This window comes from Echinops telfairi, unplaced genomic scaffold (assembly GCF_000313985.2).
Source record: "Echinops telfairi isolate 266 unplaced genomic scaffold, ASM31398v2 ScPeMD7_443;HRSCAF=831, whole genome shotgun sequence".
Lineage (NCBI taxonomy): Eukaryota > Metazoa > Chordata > Mammalia > Afrosoricida > Tenrecidae > Echinops > Echinops telfairi.
Window position 1 is genome coordinate 73,534,862 of NW_022104341.1, and position 21,082 is coordinate 73,555,943.

Below are 21,082 nucleotides of genomic sequence, written 5' to 3' on the forward strand. Positions count from 1 at the left end.
TAAGGACAGCAAAATGTTTATTTGAAAAAATTACTATGTATTGAAAATATACATTAGAAATTATTACTTACTTCCATAGCAGTGCCCTCCCCCATCACAAAAGTAGAAATATCTGCTTGCTATGCTAATGTCATAGGTCAACTTAACCAAAAAGTAAACATCATCAGTCCCTTTTCCTCATACGTTAGAGTTGGGGTGGGCATGGGGGTGCGGGTGACCGGTGTCAACTTTTATCTGCCACTCAATAGGAGTTCAGCAAGTCCCAGTCTTCCACAGCCAGACACACATACTTCTGCTTTGAAGACTGTGAAGAGTTACTCTGATCCTGCTCTGGACCCTCCAACGCTCTCTTTTTGCTCTTCTTTGACTCCTGGCACACAGCAGTCTCCCTTTCCAACAATGGCCCGTGGCAGTCTGGAGCGTCCTCTTTGTAGAACTGGAGCTTCTCAGAAGAGTTCGTGGGGCTGTCTGCCATGGGGCACTTCACTGGCGTTTCTGTCCGAGTTCGTTTGCTGTCTGAAAGAGTGACAGAGGGAAGGGCTATCAGTGTGCCGTGCCGGGATGCTAAAGCTGGAAGAAGTCTGGGCAGATGACCTAAGGGTTGCAACAAAGGCCCCACAGGGTGCTGCCTGGGTTAATGTACTTCACTGTGAGCAGGGGCATATGCTCCAGCACAGGCGGAAGACTGCGAGTATTCCTACTGTAGGCGGAGCGGCTTAGATGCAAATCCCAGCTGTGCCACTTACAGGGTAAAGCAGGCTTTTCTCATCTTTGCAGGGATATAAAACTGACTTCCTAAGGATGATTTAAAGATAGATGAGAAAATGCACGAAAGCCGCTTAGCACGGTGTTTGTATACAGTAAAAGCACATTAAGTGTTCTAAAACTAACTGATTGGCATCGAGTAGATTCTGACTCATAGTGACCCTATAGTCCAGCGGTTCTCAACCTGTGGGCCGAGACCCCTCTGAGAGACAAATGACGCTTTCACAGGGGTCACCCGATTCCTAACAGTACCACAACATGAGGTATGAAAGGGTCGCGGCATTAGGAAGGCTGAGAACCACTGCTATAGACAAAGGAGAACTGCCCCTGTGAGCTTACAGAGACAGGCGTAGAAAGACTGTCCTCCTCCCGAGAAGTGGTTGGTGATTTCAAACAGCTGACCTTGCGGTTAGCAGCCTGGGGTATAATCTTGATACCACCAGGTTAGCTATTATCAACCAAAATCTGGATTTGACGGTCTTCTAAGCAGCTGAAAGCCTGTATTCTGCAGTGTGCCCCGGATTCTTCTCATGTCACTCCTGTCAATTCATTTCTTTCTAAGTTTCAGGGGTCTACCCAGTTTTGTGCCATCACAAGTCTTTTTTGAAACCAGGTGGGGTATGAAAAAGTAAATCCTTGTCCAAAGTGGGTTTCCTAGTGCTGGCACTCAGAAGAGTGAATGTGCATGCTAAGAAGCTATGCTGAGGGAGAACAAGTCGTGAGAAATCACAAATCAGCAGTCAAGTCAAAAGCCTTGCTAGAAAAATATGCTAGAAACCTTTATGAAACACAAGTCTCAACACATGAAGCAACTGCTTCTTGACGTCGTCACCTAGGTCTAAACCCTGCTGCAGGGCTTAGTTTCATCGCTCAGACCTTCCCCCAAACTTCGGTGCTTTTGACTTATACCACATCAAAACAGCAGTTTGGGCATCCTGGAGGGGCTCAAATTGTCTTATTTTTCAATGTCTTTTGTGCTTGAGGAACAAAAAGCCAGTCTGAATAGGCAAGATCAAGGCATAAGGGGTGGATGGAGTATGGTCCCCCACACCCCCCCAAAAAAAAAAAAGTTCACAGGGCAGCCCTAGGTTCCTAAAGAATGAGTAGGTGCAGTCGTACTGGAAAAATAATCCCCCAGTGCAACTTTGTTGGCCTTCTGCACCAATGCAGTTTTTCAATGGTCTACAACTTCTTCCTAATCTAGTCCCCCCCATAATAGCCCTCTGTCCTTTTGAGAAAATGTTTGGATATGATCCCTGTGAGAGAACCTTCTAAGCTAACCACTCTGGCCTGGAATTTAACTGGCCCAGCAGATCCCCCTGGAAACCACTGTTTAGACTGGACTTTTTTTTAAGGCACCCCAACAAGACTAAGACAAGGGGTTTGCTGAGAGATCTCACCTGCAGCTGTCTACTGAGATCAGGCATGTCTGCGCATGTTATGCATGGAACAAAGTCATCCATGTATGAACTGGAACCCTAGCAGAATGCTTTTTTAACAAACCCTTGTAAGTCAACACTGACAATTTTTTTCCTATTGCGTGCAGGCAGGCTAACTGCTTTAGGATGCCAGGACCCTAAAGGAAAGCGCCCAAGGAAAGGGACTGTCTCACAGAAGCGCTGAGCTGCCCTCCGAGGCTCTGAGGCTTCTCGTAGCTTCCCAGCTTCCGCAGTCACACGCTCCCACTGCAGAACGATCTGAAACATAGTTGGAGATTTGAGTCCACACCTGCTTCACGCGTCTCAGCTCCAGCCTTCCTTGTACCACCGGCTGCCCCCCTTAAACACAAGCTCCTGTGGCAGATCTGACTTCAGACGATGGGGACAACACAAGTCAGTCCCGTCTGTACTTCCGGTTCTAATGCAGGTGTCGAATCAGAATGTAACCACAACGGAGACATTTTCTAATGACTCAGAAAAACCAAGGAAGGTGAAGCCTGTTTTCTATTTTAATCTTTATTCCAAACTAGAAATAAACTATATATCACCCTTAACTAAGTATTAAAATTAAAATCTTTAACCTTTATACTTTTCCCACATCCTACACTATCATGCCTCAAAACATACCAACCACAGCTACAAACTCACATGCGCATCAATGCCCACCTTTCCGTCGTCTCTCCCACTTTAAAGTGCTATAAATGCACTTTATGGATACTAAACTTGTCACGCACTGCTCAATGACCCTAGTGTGTTCTCTGAAACGGGGGTTTGTGCAAACACCATATTCAGAAATGCAAGGGGGCTTCAAAAGGCTCCTGGAAATTTCTGTTAGCCTTTCATTCCAATTTTCCAAGAATTTTTTAAAAATATGGAATGCATCACGAATTTGCGCATCATCCTTGCGCAGGGGCTATGCTAACAATCTTCTCTGTATAGTTCCAATGTTAGTAATGTGCTGCCGAAGCGAGCACTGCAAGAATTTTTTTGAAGGCCTTCATATTACACACAGCCTTGGTTATGAACAAGCTCCATTCCTGAGTCTGTCTTTTAGTGGGATTTATACACTAAGTCAGAAATGGTATCTTAACATCAGTTAGTCAAATGTTCATCTTAGTGGATCCTTACTGGCATGTAAAAAATTAAAGGAACACTGCCAGATACACTGACACCTTCAACGTAGTACTATAGTAATAATACTAGCAGCGTTGTCGAGTGTGTCACAAAGAGACAGGGCACAGGCACAGGTGCATATGCAAGCAGAGGTGCCCCAAATGAACGTGATGTGTACAGGTCTTTGGAAAACGATCCTTTCGTATATTCCACGAGTACCAACAGTGATGGCCGCGATGACTTGACGAATAAAGGGAATCAGGAAAAGCATACTCACAACCCAGAGGCAGGGCAACAAGGAGCCTAAGAGTTTCGCTCCGGAGAGTTTCACTACTGACTCGTGGGGCCCCTGCTAAGTGATGTTTCCTCTGTAATACAGGGACTAACCATAGTACGTGTCTCAGAGGGCTGTTGTGAGGCCTAAGTGAGGGCAGGCTGTGCAGGCATGTGACACACGGAGAGCAAAGGACAATCGGTCTCTGCTGTCCTCCTTGTCACGCCCCTTCCCTGCCTAGAGAAATGAGGGCCGATCTAAGCGAATGTGAAGAGGGGATCAAGTCTTAGGGCCTGACAATGGCGTGGGTCCAAGGCAAACAGTTCCCTCCAGCAACAGAACTAAGAACGCACAAGAAAACCTGGGGGTGGTGAAGAGGAGGAGAAATCTGGTCCTGGGAAAACATAATTTGAGGAACCAAGTGGAGACTTGGGACTGATGAACTGAGAGAAGTGGACTCGCCTCTGCAGGGCAGCAAAGGCTCTGAGAACAGTTCAGATCACTAGGAATTGAACAGACCTGAAAGAGGAGGCGAGGGTGTGGGGTGTAGGGTGTGTGTGTGTGTGTGTGTGTATGTGTACACACAGTCGGGATGTTAGGGGAGAGAGCAGCCACAGAGAGGCCAAAGGAAGAGCGTTCAGGTATGACAGTTTCCATCTAGTACTGCAGAATGCTTGGGTGAAGGAAGACAAGAAGCCTCTGGACGTGGCCACCTTCAAGAGAATCCTGACAGTGGAGCAGGGCAGCCGTGAGGAGCAGGAGAGCGAGGAGGACGACGGAACCCAGGGCAAGGGTGGAGGGCCGAGGCACGTGGACAAGAGTAGCTCGAGCAGGTTTGTGCACAGGAAGGAAGCGGCCGGCAGCAGATGCGATGGAAGAGGCTGAGGTGAGGGAACAGAGGGCTGACTGTTGGATCACAAGTGGCACATCTGTTCACCACTGACAGGCGGAGGTGAAAAGACTGAAGAAATGTTGAGGCAGGCAGGAAAGCAAAGGGACCCCTGTTATCCCAAACTCACCGCCATCCACCCGACTGCAACTCATGCCAACCCTACAAGGACAGGCCAGAACTGCCCTTTGGTTTCTGAGACTGTAAATCATCATGGGAGCAGACGGGCCCATCGCTCTCCCAGAGCGGCTGGGGTTCAAACCACTGCCCTTGCAGTTAGCAGCTCGGTGGGCTCCTCGCTCTGTGATGCAGCCTCTTTTCTGGGTTATCAGCTGAGAATGAGGGCGGAAGGCAAATGGAGGAAAGCCAGAACCATTTCAATGATAGGTCCCCAAGAGATGGACGCAGCACTCTGTCAGGGCTAGAGGCCTCGCCGAGGCCGGACCATCTGTTTCTCTTCAGACTGGGCGGCCTGGTGCTTTATTTACTCCTCACCAAGTCCTGCAAGGGACCCTGGTTTCTACAATTCCCACAACTCACAGATGCTTCAAGTCATAAGATCAGGCTGTCAAGCCAGCAACCCAAACCCAGGTCTCTCTTACTCTACAGACTACTCGGCATTCCTTCCATCACAGCATCTGCCACCAAACCCATACCAAGCTTTCCTTTCTTTGACCTTCCCTACCTGCCCCGACTCCACTCCTCCAAGGCTCCTAACTTTTGTCTGACAATGCCCGGTGGTAATTAGTTTACAGGTATGTTCTAGACCATAGGTTCCCAAACATATTTGCCCTAGGACTTCCTTGCTCCAAAACAAAAAAACCAAAACAACCACAACACCCTACCCCGTCCCCACCCCTAAATATTGCTGTACTCTAGCCCATCATCCAGCATAAAGGTCTGCTTTTGCGGCCCCCTGGATTGTTGCAGCGCCCTGGGGTGGCTCTCTCCCACTCTGGGGAACACTGCTCTAGACCAGCCTGAAAGTGCTACTGAAACCAACACTGAGCAGCCCCCTTCCTCCTCCTCCTCACCTACAGAGTAGTGATGGCACACCTAGGCAGTTGGTCAAGCCCACCATTGTGTAGTATGGCTGGGAGCCGAGGAGGGGTCCGGAAACAATGGTTTGGTGGGTCCCAGTCGTCTGCGAACCACTGTGGTGTGTCTGAAGGAGAAGGGCCCCAGCCACAGGCCCGCAGGTATCTCCTGGAGTGCATGACTCGGTTCCTTTCTGACTCCCACTTCAGCCTGTGCTTTAGTGAACTGAGGAGGATCATCCAGAAGACAGGGAGTCGAGGTAAAATTCAGCCACAAAGTTAGAAACGGAAAGGCTCGGGAGAGGATAAAAAGCCATTTCCTCACTAGGTTCCACAGAGTAAGCCATGGCTCTGAACCGCATGACTCTCCAGGCTATGCTCCCTCCAATCCACTCACACTGAAGACCGTGTCCTTGTGAAGCTGGGTCACCCTGCATTCTGGAGAGCAAGCCAGAATACACGGAATCTTCTGAGTCCCTTGTAAGACGGCATTTTCCTTCAGGCTCAGAGGAAATGAAGCAATTGAAGGGGAGACATCAACACTCACTCCTTAAATAGCTGGGTCAAGTTACAGCCCACTAGTGCCTCTAACTTGATATGAACATATGACAACTCAGCCAAGAGCTACCAAGAGGGATCATGCTGTTGGAAACCCACAGCAAGCAGAGGGGAGAAAGTCTGCAGTACCTGATCGGCCCAGCCCTCTGTTTTGCAGTTACTATGGTCAAATTCCTTCAAAGGCACTTTGGAGTGAACGAGGCCTATATGGGTCTGGAGCTTGTGTTTGATGGCTTTGATGTCCTTGTGAGAGAGAGAGAACAAAAACACACAATATGCATTTGGTTAATGCTCACTAGCTTCTGGAATAAGCATCACCATAAACACTACCCTTGCTAAATGCTGATTAAAAACGAAACAAAAGCAAACCCACTGCCGTCATGTAGATTCTGACAGGGTTTCTGAGGCGGGACATTTTTACAGGCGCAACAGGCTCATCTCTCTCCCTGGGGAGAGTGGGGAGCTGGCACCCCAACCGACCTAGCAGTTAGCAGTCCAATGCCTGCCCCACAGCGCCACCATGGCACCTTACACACCCATTACAGAAGCAAAAGAGCAAGTCGTGAACCAGATGCTCGGTGAATTCAATCATCTCCCATCAATGAAAAGAAGGCACCAAAGGCTTACCTTGAGCCCTGTCCCCGAGATATCTAAGCAGTTCAGTTTTCGAAAAGAAAAGAGGTATCCGATTCCTGCATCTGTGATTTCAGGGTTGCCTGGATGTCAAAAACAGAGTTACCATTTGGTTAGAGCACAACTCTTGCTAAAAGGGGAATTAGACACCCAGAAAAGTGTCTCGGCAACTACAATCCAAAATACTTTCAGAGTAATTTAAGGTAGCAGGAGCCACACTTGGTAACATTTCTTACTCTAATGGATTAGGAGGTGGCTCAAAAAACAAACAAAAAAACCCCACCAGGTAGTTGTCCCAAAACTATCCCAAATAAAGTAGTTCCTTATTTGGAATTATATGACAACAGACTACATTAAAATGTTCAGATTTTGTGCATGGCCATTTTGCCTCCAAAGCAAAAGCTTTTATTTAACTGAAAAATGTTCAAGGGTACTTAGCAATTACTACACTTCCTAAACGTGCTTGTTTCCCCTTCTTGGAATCTTTATGACCTTCTCACATCAGCGGACTAGAGGGAGCACTGAATCCTGGAGGTTATGAGCACACAGTCTGGCACACTGCAGATGCTCAAAAAGTATTTTTTAATGAATACATTTCCCTGAAAGCTATGGAAAACATTACTGTTTTCCTGCCAAAGGCCAGAACAAGGCTCAGAGAGGTTAATTTGTACAAGGCAAACAGCTCCAGTTAAAGGTAGCAAAGGAGAGTCTTCCAACCTCAAAGTCCTACTCTTTCAACACTCTAGCACCCACCATATAGTCAGTGGGCATTCAGTTTGATCATCAATGGTCTCTTACCAACTTTCTCCATTGGAGCCACTATCTAGTTGATTCTGAGGACTTTATCGCCATTGTGAATTTATCTAGACTTTTAAAAAATGTTTTTATTTTTATTTATTCATTTTTAAAATTTAATCATTTTATTGGGGGCTCACCACAATCCATACATACATCGTGTCAAGAACAATTGTACATTTGTTGCCATCATCATTCTCAAAACACTTGCTTTCTACTTGAGCCCTTGGTATTAGCTACTTTTTTCCCCCTCCCTCTCCGCTCCCCCTTCACTCATGAACCCTTGCTAAGTTATAAATGATTATTTTGTCATATCTTACACTGTCTGATGCCTCCTTTCACCCACTTTTCTGTTGTCCATCACCCTGGGGGGAGGTCACATGTAGATCCTTGTAATTGGCTCCCCCTTTCCAACCTACCCTCCCGGTATCACCACTCTCAACACTGGTCCTGAAGGGATCATCTGTCCTGGATTCCCTGTGTTTCCAGTTCCTATCTGTACCCAGTGTACATCTTCTGGTCTAGCCAGATTTGTAAGGTAGAATTGGGATCATGACAGTGGGAGGAGAGGAAGCATTTAGAAACTAGAGGAAAGTTGTATGTTTCATCGTTGCTACACTGCACCTTGACTGGCTCATCTCCTCCCCGCGACCAATCTATAAGGGGATGTCCAGTTGCCTACAGATGGGTCTTGGGTCCCCAATCTGGAATCCCACTCATTCGTAAGGATTTGATTTTTTGTTCTTTGATGCCTGTTCCCTTTGACACCTTGTGATCACACAGGCTGGTGTGCTTCTTCCATGTGGGTTTTGTTACTTCTGAGCTAGATGGCCGCTTGTTTATCTTCAAGCCTTTAAGACACCAGACGCTATATCTTTTGATAGCTGGGCAACATCAGCTTTATCACTTTTGCTTATGCACCCTTTTGTCTTCATTTGTCTACATTTTTATCAGGCAAATAATGATAAAAAAAAGATTGATGGGGGTTGGTGGGGAGCTGAGACCAAGGGCTCAAGTAGAAAGAAAATGTTTTGCAATTATGGCCAGATATGTGCAAATGTGCCTGATGCAATTAATGTATGGATTGTTATAAGAGCTGTAAGGGCCCCGAATAAAACGATAAAAAAAAAGACTGATCAGAGACACGCAAAAAAGTTCAGTGCCCTTTACATATGCAATGAATCTGATGAACAGTTTCCTGGTCTATACATGCTACAGCTGAGTGACCAGGATGAAGCTGTAAGGCTTTCCTATCCCAAAGGGGTAGCAGTGTGCCAGGTAAGGAATAGTCAGATGTCAACAGCCCGTGGCTTCAGTTCTGCTCTGCCCCTAAGAAAGTCACTTTCCCTCAATCTTATCTTCTCTAAAAACCCAAACCCAAACTTATGCCATCAAGTCAATTCTCATTCATAGCACCCTATAAGACAGGGTAGAATGACCCGTGATCTGCGGAGACTAACTCTTTACGGGAAAGGGAAGCCCAGTCTTTCTCCCGATCGTCTCTAAAGGAAGGGAGGAAACTAGATAATGTCTAAGTCCGTTCCAACAGTAATCTTTCATGATGGCTAATGAAACTTACAAGATAAGTCTAACAGTGTCAGATTTTCAAGGCCTCTTTTCATCACTCGAACTGGTGCTGTCATCTTCCGCACCCCGGCGTCGGACAGACAATTGTCCTTCAGGTGAAGCTGAGTTACACTGGAGAAACAAAGCCGGGAATGTTACTTAAGAGTTCGAGAAAGTCTAGGTACAAAATAGGCTTTCAAAAACGTCACCGAAAATAAAAATCTCTTCTATTCCCTACAATTTAATACCTAATGTACTTGAAGATTTTTTGGTGCTATTTCAGTTACTATGTGATGTTTAGCAGGGTGTCATGTAGTACTAATCTCCAATGGCAGAGGGCACTAACTAACAGGGTATGGTCAAATGAGGTACATTGGAGACTTCCATTGAGGGAATAAACACGTCTTGCTTAACATAAAAGTTACATTCAACCCAAAGAACCAAACTCAAGGCTAAAGCATCAATCCCAACTCAGTGAACTCTACTGGACAGGGTAGAACTGCCCTCAGAGGATTCTTAGAGCTGTCGATCGTTACAGAGGACAACTGACACCTCCTTTCTTCTGCAAAGTGGTTGGTAGGTTCAAACTGCTGACCTTTGGGTTAGCAGTCCAGCACTTGAAGCACAGTATCAACAGGGCTTCTGAAAATCAAACACCATCCTAAACACGCCAGGACAGCCTGCTGAACAATCCCCACAGAATTCCTTCTGCACAGCAAACTTACTAATTTCAGTCAGCTTTCCGCATCTAATCTTCAGATTGGTTTATAAACTAGCCAGACTGGCTATAACCCAATCTGCCCAGCTAACCTTTTCTCAGGTGTGCTCATGTGCTGGCCCTCACACAGGACATGTGAGCTTTGCTGCTAAGCTCACACAAAAGTACCTTTGTAGAGGGCAGAGTGTAGGTGTCACTGTCAGAGGCAGGCCCCTGGTAGCAGGCTAGACCCAGGTGTGCAAGGCTGTCACCCCTTCTGGGTGTGAGGACACCACAAAGGACTCCCTCTGCCCCTCTCTGCTGGTGGGACTGAGAAACCTGAAATCGGCAGGGCTCCGGGTGAACGGCACCAAGCGACCATGTCCTGAAATCTGGGCTCTTGTAAAGGACTTCCTTGGCTGTCTCTAGTAACTGACTTCTTTACAATTTATAATTCACTGATGAAACAGAAAGTGATGATGATTGTGGAAACCATGTAACTTCTGGTCTATTGCTAGAATAAACTGGAACAGGATGAATAACAAAATCATTTTTCAAGGCAGGTAAGCTCAAGATCTATGCATAAAAATCAAGCTTCTTAAAACAAAGATGGACTTTCCTACAAATCGTCCAGTCTACGCTGCTTGGACTGAATCAGTGCATTCCTTAGATGATCCCTTTGGAACCGTCCCTCAGGAATGGTGGCAGAGCAATACCTGGACAGGGCCTCATTGGTGAGATGCTCCAGAAGTTCATGTTCATCTCCAAGCTTGCAACAAGAAAGGTCCAGGCAGGTCAGCTCCCGGAACGACTTTATTTCCTCAAGTTTTTCTGAAATCACCAGGTATCTGGGGGAGTGTGCAGGGCAATCAAGAACTTTACTTTTTTAAAAAACAATGCCAACTGTGGTTTGGTGACAGCAGTCGACAGGCCAAAGTACTATGTAATCAGCAGACTTCATCGATCACTACCCAGGCACAGGTTCGCTCTGAGAGCAGCCTGAATGCCTGCCCTCTCACTGTGCTTGTTAACCTGCCAGCTTCACTCCACAATGAGCGCAGCGGCTGGAGGACTCCCTCCAATCTGGACGGTGAAGGCCAACCTGTGAGCTCCAGCAACGTAATTACATGGAAGTGGCTTGCCAAATGGTTATCAGGAAGTATCAGGGAGGCCTCTGAGAGGCAAAGGAGATCAAACAGGCATTCCACAGCCCAGGCCTGGGCATCCGCCCTGCTTTTTATTTCATTCATCCCTTTCAGATGAGTCAGTGATTTGACAAAGCAAACAAAACATAAAGGGCTTAGGGGTGACAGGAAACAGGAGAGGAGCTGAGGAGGGAAAACTGGCATGTGGCCTGAACACTCCGTCAGTTCACGTTCCTCTTGGATGTCTAGGGGCTTCCTCAGCAAGGTGGTCTGCCAGGGTTACACTTAAAATATTCACAAGTCTCTTCCATCAGCAGGATGGTAATGACTAAAAACAGGACAGACTAATCAGAGACAAGGAGCTTCTGATCTCTTTTCTTCCTACTTCTAACCAAAATAAGCCATACTCAAACAGAAGCAGCCTGACTGATAGGTACAGATGGCTTGGGCACTGATACCCCATTTTAACCGTCGAACCTAAGCAGCCTGGCCACCGGGCTCAGCTGGGCACACAAATGAGCCTTTACTCAGAGGCTTTTTAATTGCACTACAAATAAAGTTGCTGCATTCCATTTCTAATCACAAGGTTGAAGTGGGTTAATGGGGATTTGGGGGATTACTGGCAATCAGAGAAAAGAAAATACACATCTCCTTGATCAAGTAGCCTAAATAGTTTTAGCGTTCTGAAATAAGGGTTAGCTGCAAAGGACAGAACAGTGTGTAATGTGATTAAGGAACATTACAAAAATCAAGGCTGAGAGCCCAACAAGCAAGGCGATAGATAGGCCTAACTAGATGCTAACCCAGGACAATCAAAGCTTGTCTACTTGCAACTGGCCTCCCAGATTCCCTCATGAAGGCAGATCAGTGTCTCCGAGGAGCAGAAGCGAGGACATCAGTGTCGCAGTTTGGATTCTAACAGCCCTTCTTATTTGTGACTGTAAGGAACCTACTTGACCTCGCTGAGCCTCAAAAATGGAATAGGTGACGCTGCTTTTGAGGAGAATGAAGAAAATCAGAAACCATATTTAAACAATACACAGAATCTTACAGGCCCTCATGAAATCATGGCTGTTACGACTACTTCAGTTACACAGGGTGATATTTTAAGGAAAACACATACTGCCTTTCTAAGACCACCAGTGGGATTAAAACTCGCTAGGATTCCCACTGGAGAGAAGAGAGTTTTGGAAACCAGAACCCAACTGCAAAGACACTGGCTTCTTTTGGCAAAGGCAGCTTTGTGGACTAACCCCGAGAGAAGTGCCTGCACCTACCAATGACCTTGTTTTCAATGGTTTCCCTTTGATCCGAATCCTTTTGGGCTATAGGGATTTTTGGTTGCTCCAGGATCAGTCTCGAATGGCAAATGCAACCCCACCATTTCCTCCCCTCTCTCATTGGGGGTTCAAAAGGATATGGAAGGCAAGCCAAAGTCTCTCCTGCTACATTGGATTAAGACCACAAGATTTAGAATTGTTGCGGTATGAGTCAAAGGATGGTTAAAAATGTCTCTTACATTTTCTGATTATAAAAGTAATGCCTATACATGAGGGGTAAAGAGTTTAAGAAGAGAGAAAATTAAGCACAACTTCCATAAGCCCCATCTAGATCAGCGGTTCTCAACCTGTGAGTCACGAAATTAGTTAGGAAGTAGTAACGAAAATAATTTTATGGTTGGGAAGTGACCACAACATGAGGAACTGTAATCAAGGGTCGCGGCATTAGGAAGGTTGAGAATCACTGATCTAGATAGTGGGTACATTTTGGTGCATTTTTTTCTTTGCGTAAGAACACGCTTCAGAAAGTTCATGGAAAAATTTCATTATCTTTTAATTTCATTTTCCATACTTTTTGAAGCTCCCGGGTATATTTACCTCTGTATTTCAATACACCTTTTAAAAAAAATTGGTATCCTGTAGTATACATAATTATTTTTTCACAATCATTTTACCACATCATTTAAAATAATCTGAATGTTACCTTAATAGTTACACTTCACTATGCAGGTATATTACACTTTGCTCAACCAATCCTCAATTGTTGGACAATTACATAGTTTCAGATTTTCACTATTACAAGTAGGACTACAAAGAACACCTTTATACACCAAGGGGTTTCAAAAGAATTCATGGGAAAATGGAATGAAAAGATAATGGGTTTATTTTCATGAACTTTTGGAAGTCCTTCTTAAAAGCATTGCTCCCGTCCCGAGTATCGCAACGGAAGTGAAGATGAAATGTAGAAGGAATGGGTTAAACAGGCGGTACACGGGTGTTGTTTGGGCGGGACAGGGGGATGGATGTTTTAAAAGTTCTTAATACCTATCTCCAAATTGCTTTCCAGAAATGCTACACAAATTCATATATGCTCATCCAACACGAATGAAAATGTTATCCTCTTCACAAACCCGACCAATGGCACCAGGCCAATTTCCACTGACGACAAACGGCGCTGATGTAGCATTTTCAGTAACATAGGAAATGCTTAAGCTGCCAAGGCGGTGAGAAGGAAAAAAACCCAACAGAATAAAAAGTTCTAAAGACTACATTTCCAAATGTGTGGAATACAAGTTTGAAAATGATTACTGTGCACGGCAGGATGATGTTTTTATATTCATTTTCTGGATTTCTCAAATAGCATATATTACTTTTATAAAACAAAATCATTTTAAAACAAGGTGTATGTCAGAACACTGTTTTTCATTTTTCCACAATGACTATGAGTAACTTGAATAAGGAAGTAAAACGAAGGCATGGCATGTCTTGATGTTTGAGTTGCAGTGAAACCCTGCTTCGCTTCTCTCACTTAGGCAAAGGAAGGATTTCCTCTCCACTTGGCAGCAGCTCTCATGCCAGCGGTAAGAGCCACCGCAGCAGCAGAGCCTCAGAGGGGCCATGGTTCTCTGCTTTTCTGCAGTGCGTGTGCCTACTCATATTAAAGTACACTGCTTGGCAGGGGGTGAAACCATGAACTATATCAACTGGCTAAATAAAGACTGTTGCCTTTTCTTTATTTTGAAGTATATGAGCTAACCATCCTTAGCTCAACTGCTTCTGGTATGACTTCTCTTTTACTATGTTTTTATTTAGTCTGTTTTAATGGTCATATTGATCATGCATCTTATTAATAGTAAGAAGTATTCCTAATCACAAAACATTTCAGAGAATGACACACCATACAGCCACTTAAAAACAACAAAATTCTACAGGTATTGATGATATAGAATTTCAGAATTATTTAAAGAAAGCAAAGTATATAATCAGGTACAAAGTGTGCAGTCATGGTGTAGGAAGGAGGGGTGACACAAGCCTGTCTCTGCACAGAACAGCCCTGGAGTCAGTTTTCTTGTAACCGTTCCAGAGCTACTTGCCTCTGGGGAAAGCAGACAGGAGATGAGATGGGGAGGGAGGTTTCTGCTTCCCTGGATAGCATGTTGTGTTTGAATGGCTTTGCCATGAACATTTTCATTGTTACAATACCCTGATGCCTTACTTTTTAAACATTGGAATAAATTCTTTAAAAAAAAGTGTATGAGTCAAGGAAAGCCACAAGAGAGAACATCTGCTTTGTGATACAACACAAACTTTGGGTATTGGAACCTTATCTGAAATTTCCCAAACTTGGGGAGAGGAAAACTGTAAATATTCATTATTTTACGATTGCCTTTTATCTAAGGCTCATTTCTGGTGGTTTGAAAACTGAAACCGGGCCAAGATCTCTGGATTCTGACAGGCCAGCTCCTAGAGCACACCAAGAGATACTAGCGGATCGGTTAGTCTTTCCTACTTTCTCTTACCAGGAAGTTGGGAGCAGAGAATTTCCTACCTAATGAAGAAGCTGTGGGAACAACTTAGTATTGCAAAATGTTCTCAAAATACAGCTGTGTGGCCAAGCAGAAGATGCTCACTTTTCTCAAAATGGCCTGCCATGCTTTTTGTTTGTTTTTTAAATGTACCAGGACCATTCTGTGTTTGAACATGCCTAAAATTAAAGAGCTATTTGATGAAAAAAGCCTGCAAGCCCACTAAGCCCCCGAGCCTGACAGAATCAAGATACCCAATGAAATATTCAATCTCCTACTTACAACACCCACCTGTTTCGCAAACACAGAGAGCAGAGCACCAGACTTCCGTAGGCCTCAGTGAATTTCTGCAAAGCCCTCAGCCCCGCACCTGGCTCTGTGAATTTCTGTCTGGCTTCTGCAGCAGAAAAAAGCTTTTCAGCAATCTGCTCAGGAAAGCCAATGAGGGAATCGATGTGATCAACATTGTCAGAGATGAAGCCCAGGACGAGGCTGAAGAGGGATTTGGCGGAGTACCGAAGATTCCCCTCTCGGGTGTATGTGAAGATGAAATGATCAGTCTTCTCTTTCTGTGCAGTATCATCTTCCCTGTTCATGCAAAGCTCCACAGAAAAGCCTTTGGGAAACAGTCTGAAAGGTCTGGGCCTTGGCTTCTGCAGGCCACTCCTGACACTGTCCAGGGCCAGATTGACCATGTGCAGCTGCCCATTTTCACGCACGTAGATGGGCCCTGGATCCAGGTGGTTTTCAGAATTGAGGTAGTAAGACATTGCCTTGGTTATGACTGTAAAAGCAAGGCACAGGGGGGAAAAAAACACAATTAAAATGCCATTAGTAAAATGTAACTTCATCTTGCTGTGCCGAGCTTTCCAAGGCATTCAGGCAGGGCCAGTCGACTTGGTGTAAAGTGGAGCGCATTAGTCACCCATGAACTTTGGCACTGAAGGATGCCTCTACCTTGAGTGCCCTTTCCTGGCTCCCACCCACTTGCCTTGCCCATCTGGTGAACGCCTAGTCATCTTTCAAACCAAAAATCCTGTTGCCATCAAACTGATGTCAGCTCACAGTGACCCCATGCACTTCAGAGCAGAACTGTTCCAAAGGGTTGTGTTGGCTACTGGCCCTGCGTTGGTCACTGGGCTGACGACCAAAGTCTGCAGACCAAGCTCACCAGCCACTCTGGGGGAAAGACGAGGCTGCCTGCTCCCATTAAAGATGTAATCTTAGAAACCCTATATATGATCGTTTCCAGTCAGAATCAAATTGTTGGGATTGAGGGATTTTGAGGGGATGGGGTGGAGATAATCTTTATAGAAGCAGATCACCAGGGTTTTCTTCAATGCTACTGCTCAGTAGGTTCCAATTTGTGCCACCCAAGAAAATATATCCATCTTTCAAAACCCTGCTCAAATCTCACTTCTCAATTCTGATGTAGGCAAAGATTCATCCTCAAGAAAAGTCATGGCAGCACAGTTTACATTTACTAAAACAGGAAACAACCCTCATGTCCCAATAACAGACATGTTAGTAAATTATTTGTGCCACAGCCATAGCAGGTATTTTAATGTAGCCATTAAAAATGTAGAATTTTTTACTAATTTATAAGTTGCAAAAAGCATATATAGAGTCGTCATTCCTTTTTAAAACATGTTTATGCACAGAACAGACTAGGTATCAATCACTTAATTGCTCACTAAGCACCTTTGCCACCACAGTCTCATTGCACCTGGGTCACTGTTTTGTTATGGTTTCTGGGCCTGCCTTTCCTCTGGTTTTGGCTCAAGAGTAAGGGCCATGTGTAACTCATCCAAGCTCTCTAACACAGTGATCTGCCCCCCAGTTGTCCTTGAGTGGACAGGCAGGCCCTGAGGTATGAATGAGACCCGTTCCTAGCTGGGTCTGAAGAATTTATAAGTAAATCAAAATAGGTACTGACAGTTCTGATTTAGCCTTACTTCAGTGCAAGCCCATGGTCTGGCAGTTCTAACCCACCAGTTGCTCTCTGAGAGAAAGATGAGGCTGTTTGCTCTTGTAAAGACTTACAGTCTGAAATCCTATATAGGGTTACTGAAAGTAGGAAGCAACTCCATGGCAGGGGGTTAAGTTATTAGTGCAAGAGAAGAGCCCTGGTGGCACAGCGGGTTAAGTATTGGGCTGCTAACCACAAGGTTGGGGGTTCAAACTCTCCACAGGAGAAAGATGAGTCTGTACCCTACAGATTTTCAGCCTTGAAAAGTCTATGGAGTTCTACTGTGTCTTACTTACATACCTAGTTGGAATTGGTAGTGAGGCAGTGGGTCTAGTGCAAAAAAAGACTCGAAGCTTTCCCACTGGTTTAAAAGCTGCACCTGCAGCAAGGGGAGGGCTTTGTGATGAAGTTGCAAGTAGGGATTGGTTCAATCATTTCAAAGTGAGAGCAAATTTTGATATTAAAGGACACGTAGGAGTTGTCCAAAAGTCAGAGTTTGTAAACTAGGGAATGCCTGTACTTTCTAAACCCTACAAAGACTACAAACAATAGGATTTTTTGGATCTTTATCACAAGAACTAAATAAAAGCTACTGAACGCATCATTCTTTATTAAAGCAGATAGTTACGGCACTTTTGAGGTGACGCAAACGTAAAAAAAGGACTGGATCTTTCTGCAATCAGTGGGTGACATTTTGTGCCCAAGCTCTATTACAGTGGTTCTCAACCTGTGGTAGCAACCCCTTTGGGGGTCAAATGACCCTTTCACAGGGGTCGCCCGATTCATACCAGTAGCAAAGTTACAGTTGGGGGGGGGGGGTGGTCACCACAACATGAAGAACTGTGTTAAAGGGTTGCACCATTAGGAAAGTTGTGAACCACTGCTCTATTAGAAATAAATACTATGATCCTAACTATGCAAGAAATTCCTATGCTAAATAAAATTAAGGGACCTGATTACTATTTCCACAATTTAAAAGGGGAGAGAGGTAAAACTTTAAATACAGATAAAAAAACTGATAGTCCTCCTCAAAGACTTTGGGCTTTTATCAATCTCAGCTTCTCCTGCTCCACCTGCAGCACCAGGATGTGGCTTAGATGCTACTTTCAAATGTCAGCAAACAATTAAGTCAGTGATAAAAAATGCCGAGGCTCTGAAGATCAAACTACACTCCTGATGGGGATCGGCAGTACCCATGTCTCTCCCACGAACAATGAGGTGTGTTAAAGGTACACCAGAAGACACAAAAGCAGGGCCCTGCCTAGTCCTGCAGCCTTACCCTTTTCCTCTCACCCCTTGATGCCCCACTCACCGTTCCTGCCCTAACCCACCCAGGTGAGCTGACACGCGCTCTTGCCTGGCTGGCCTTTGCCCAGTCAGCTCCCTTTAGTTAAAATGCTGTTCTCAGCCTGGCTGACGTATCCAATTCCTACTCATCCTTAACTGGGCTCAATCATTATCCCTCTCCAGGGAAACCTTCACTAACCCCTGCCCCACTCCATGCCGGCCTGGTTCTCCCTAAGTAGCTAATGTCTCTTTCCATATGCCCCTTAGTCTGATAAGTCTGTTAGTGTTTCCAGAGCTTTGAAGGCAAGGCACTTGCGGGATTCCCCTTTCCTTCCCAGTCTAGTATGGTGCCTAGTACTGAGTACAGTATTCAACAGTTCAAGCTAAACGGAACTGCAAGGAGGGGTAAGCCTTCAAAGGGGCAGACCCAGAGCTCTGAGCTGTAGGGCCTGATACTGTTGCTAGGCGCCAGCTCCTCTTCCAAGCAACAGCTGCAGGCTCCTTCCCAACACTTGCCAGACCCCTCTGCAGGTGGCAAAGCAGATGATGGGAGTTTAGTGCTACTGGTCCTGGGGGTGGGGTGCATACACTCCAACCTGTCACAATACCAGCTCTTGTAACCCACACTCTTCTCTTGCTAATGTTCAGTGCCTGCTGCTGAGAAGATGCCTCACTGAATCTCAGCTCTTCTCCCACTAGAAACAAGCATCTGGCCTCTTCAGCTTCACAGAGCTTAACTCTGATGAGGAGATAAGCAGAACTCCTTTGGTCTTTATCCTTGTAATTAGACATTTAGAGCCCTACTCTAGTTCAGATAGTAGACACCAGGTATGGCCCTAAAAAGGGGTAACTTGTTAACAGTGATATTCAGCAGAAAATACTTAATACAGTCGATCAGTTCACTGTGAGTGGGGTCAGCCTGTCGGTATTACTATTAACCTTCACCACATCCCCTAAAAGTGCCTTCCAGTCTGGGGCGTGGATGGATGGATGCATGGATGGATGGATGGATGCATGGATGGATGGATGGTGCTTGGGCGCAAATAGCAATGATTCCATCCAGCAGAGGGCACAGCAGCAGAGTTCAGAAAAAAGACAACAATCCAGGCTGCCCCAAATCCTAGAAGGTTCTACTTCCAGAGACGATTTAAAAACAAACAGTATTGGCTATATTTTATCCCTAAACCACGGACTGAATGATATTTTCCCTTTAAAGTGCAGGGTAGTTCCTAAAGAGTAAACCCACTCTAAGAAGCAAGAGCTTCTCAGGTCCTCAGTTGAGGAACTAACAGTGATTCAGGGAATCCTAGTGACCTATTAATGAAATTTGTACATGCTGCTCCTTCCTCTAAGGCAGCGGTTCTCAACCTGGGGGTGAACGACCCTTTCTCAGGGGTCGCCCCATTCATAACAGTAGCAAAATGACAGTTATGAAGTAGCAACAAAAATAATTTTATGTTGGGGGTCACCACGGCATGAGGAACTGTATTAAAAGGTCGCGACATTAGGAAGATTGAGAACCACTGCTCTAAGGAGTTTCTGGATGGTTTGTGAGGTACATCGTGTGAAATGATCTAAAAAATTTTTTTAAGCCCTTCAAGGTTATAAACTCCACACAAAATCTTGTCCTTGGTTTCTAGCACCCCTGGATCCTGTACAGGATGATCTACATAAATGGAGACAGATTGTTCTGTAGTAAGGTAAAAATTTCACACAAACTGGCAAATTAAAACAACAAGTATCTACAGGAATAACAGTGTCCTGCAGAGCTGCACTGGCTATATTGCACATTGGGATCAACAGACTAATAGAGGCAGTTTGTCGGTCTGCCAGCCCCTTCCAAAGAGGCAGTTTCATAAGCCATACACCAACACAGAAAAATATTACAGTACAAGTGGTATTTGGTCACCACAAATGAATCCGTTACCACGAATCACGTCATTTTATCAAGTAAGATACAACTTTCCTGTATTAATATCCCTGTTCTCTCCAGTCTCCTTGGACAAGAGACAACAGAAAAACAAACACAAAATTCTTAAGCTAGTGTACCAAAGCATGACTATCCCAGTCAAGTGATGGGAAGGGAGGGCCCCACAGGATTAACACTGTGAGTTGAGTCTATTTGATTTGAAGAGAAACAAAGTACATACATTCATAATCCCCTAAGGATAAGTTACAGTAATGATTATGAAGATAATGATGGTGTGATGCTGTTAGGTGCCACCAAGTCATTCTGAATCACAGTGACTATGTACAAAAGAAACACACGCTGCCAGGTCCTGTGCCTTATGCACAGTCATTGCTACTTTGAGCCCATTGTTGCAGCCAATGTATTAACATAGCCCACTGAGGGTCATCATCTTCTTGATAACCCTCTACATTTCCAAGGGACTGGACCGTCTTAGTAACATATTCAAAGATGAAGTCGCATGATCCTTGTTTCTAAGGAGCATCCTGGCTGTCTTCCCACACAGATTTGCTCCTCCTTCTGGCAACTCATGATATAGTTAACATTCTTCATTAATTCCCTAATTCAAAGGCATCAATACTTCTTCAGTCTCCCTTCTTTATTTCCTAGTGTTTGCATGCATAATTAGAAATACCACAGCTTGAGTCAGGCGCACTTTGCTCTCAAAGTGACATAAAGAGGTTTTCTGCAGATTTGCCCAATGTACACATTTGATTGATGAACTGCTGCTTCCATGAGTGTTGGTTTTGAATCCAAGTAAAATGAAATCCTTAGTAACTTCAGCCTTTTCCATATTTATTATAGAGTTGCTTATTGGCCAGTTTTATGTTAAGGTATAATCCACACTGAAGACTACTGTCCTCATTCCTATGTGCTTCATGTATTCTTCTCTTTCAGCAAGCAAGGTATGTCATCTGCATACTGAAGGTTGTTCATGAGTCTTTTTCCAAGTCTGATGCCACGATATCCTTCAGATAGTCCAGCTTCTCAGATTATTTGCTTAGCATACAAACTAAGTATGGTTAAAGGTTACAACCCTGAGACACACCTTTCCTGATTTTAAGCCACACAGTATCCCCTTATTCTGTTTTAATGACTAATTTTTGGTCTATATACAGGTTCCACATGAGTCCAATCAAGT

At 44.9% G+C, this 21,082-nt stretch overlaps 1 protein-coding gene and 1 non-coding gene across 3 annotated transcripts in view; both read right to left on the minus strand.

Annotated features, from left to right (window-relative positions):
• The window catches only part of LRRC42 (leucine rich repeat containing 42), a 24,821-nt gene continuing 3,739 nt past the window's right edge, over positions 1 to 21,082 (minus strand). For both annotated transcript variants that reach the window (XM_004699405.3, XM_045291960.1), the window contains exons 2-8: positions 15,008 to 15,500; positions 10,483 to 10,614; positions 9,083 to 9,201; positions 6,703 to 6,791; positions 6,205 to 6,318; positions 2,378 to 2,462; positions 1 to 516 (exon numbers count right to left, since the gene is read on the minus strand). In XM_004699405.3, coding sequence (XP_004699462.1) covers positions 242 to 516; positions 2,378 to 2,462; positions 6,205 to 6,318; positions 6,703 to 6,791; positions 9,083 to 9,201; positions 10,483 to 10,614; positions 15,008 to 15,486 — 1,293 coding nt within the window. In that variant the 5' untranslated portion in view covers positions 15,487 to 15,500 and the 3' untranslated portion in view covers positions 1 to 241. The remainder of the gene's footprint in view (positions 517 to 2,377; positions 2,463 to 6,204; positions 6,319 to 6,702; positions 6,792 to 9,082; positions 9,202 to 10,482; positions 10,615 to 15,007; positions 15,501 to 21,082) is intronic.
• Positions 3,070 to 3,177, minus strand: LOC115870192. The gene has a single exon (XR_004046565.1). It is a non-coding gene; the product is annotated as a U6 spliceosomal RNA (small nuclear RNA).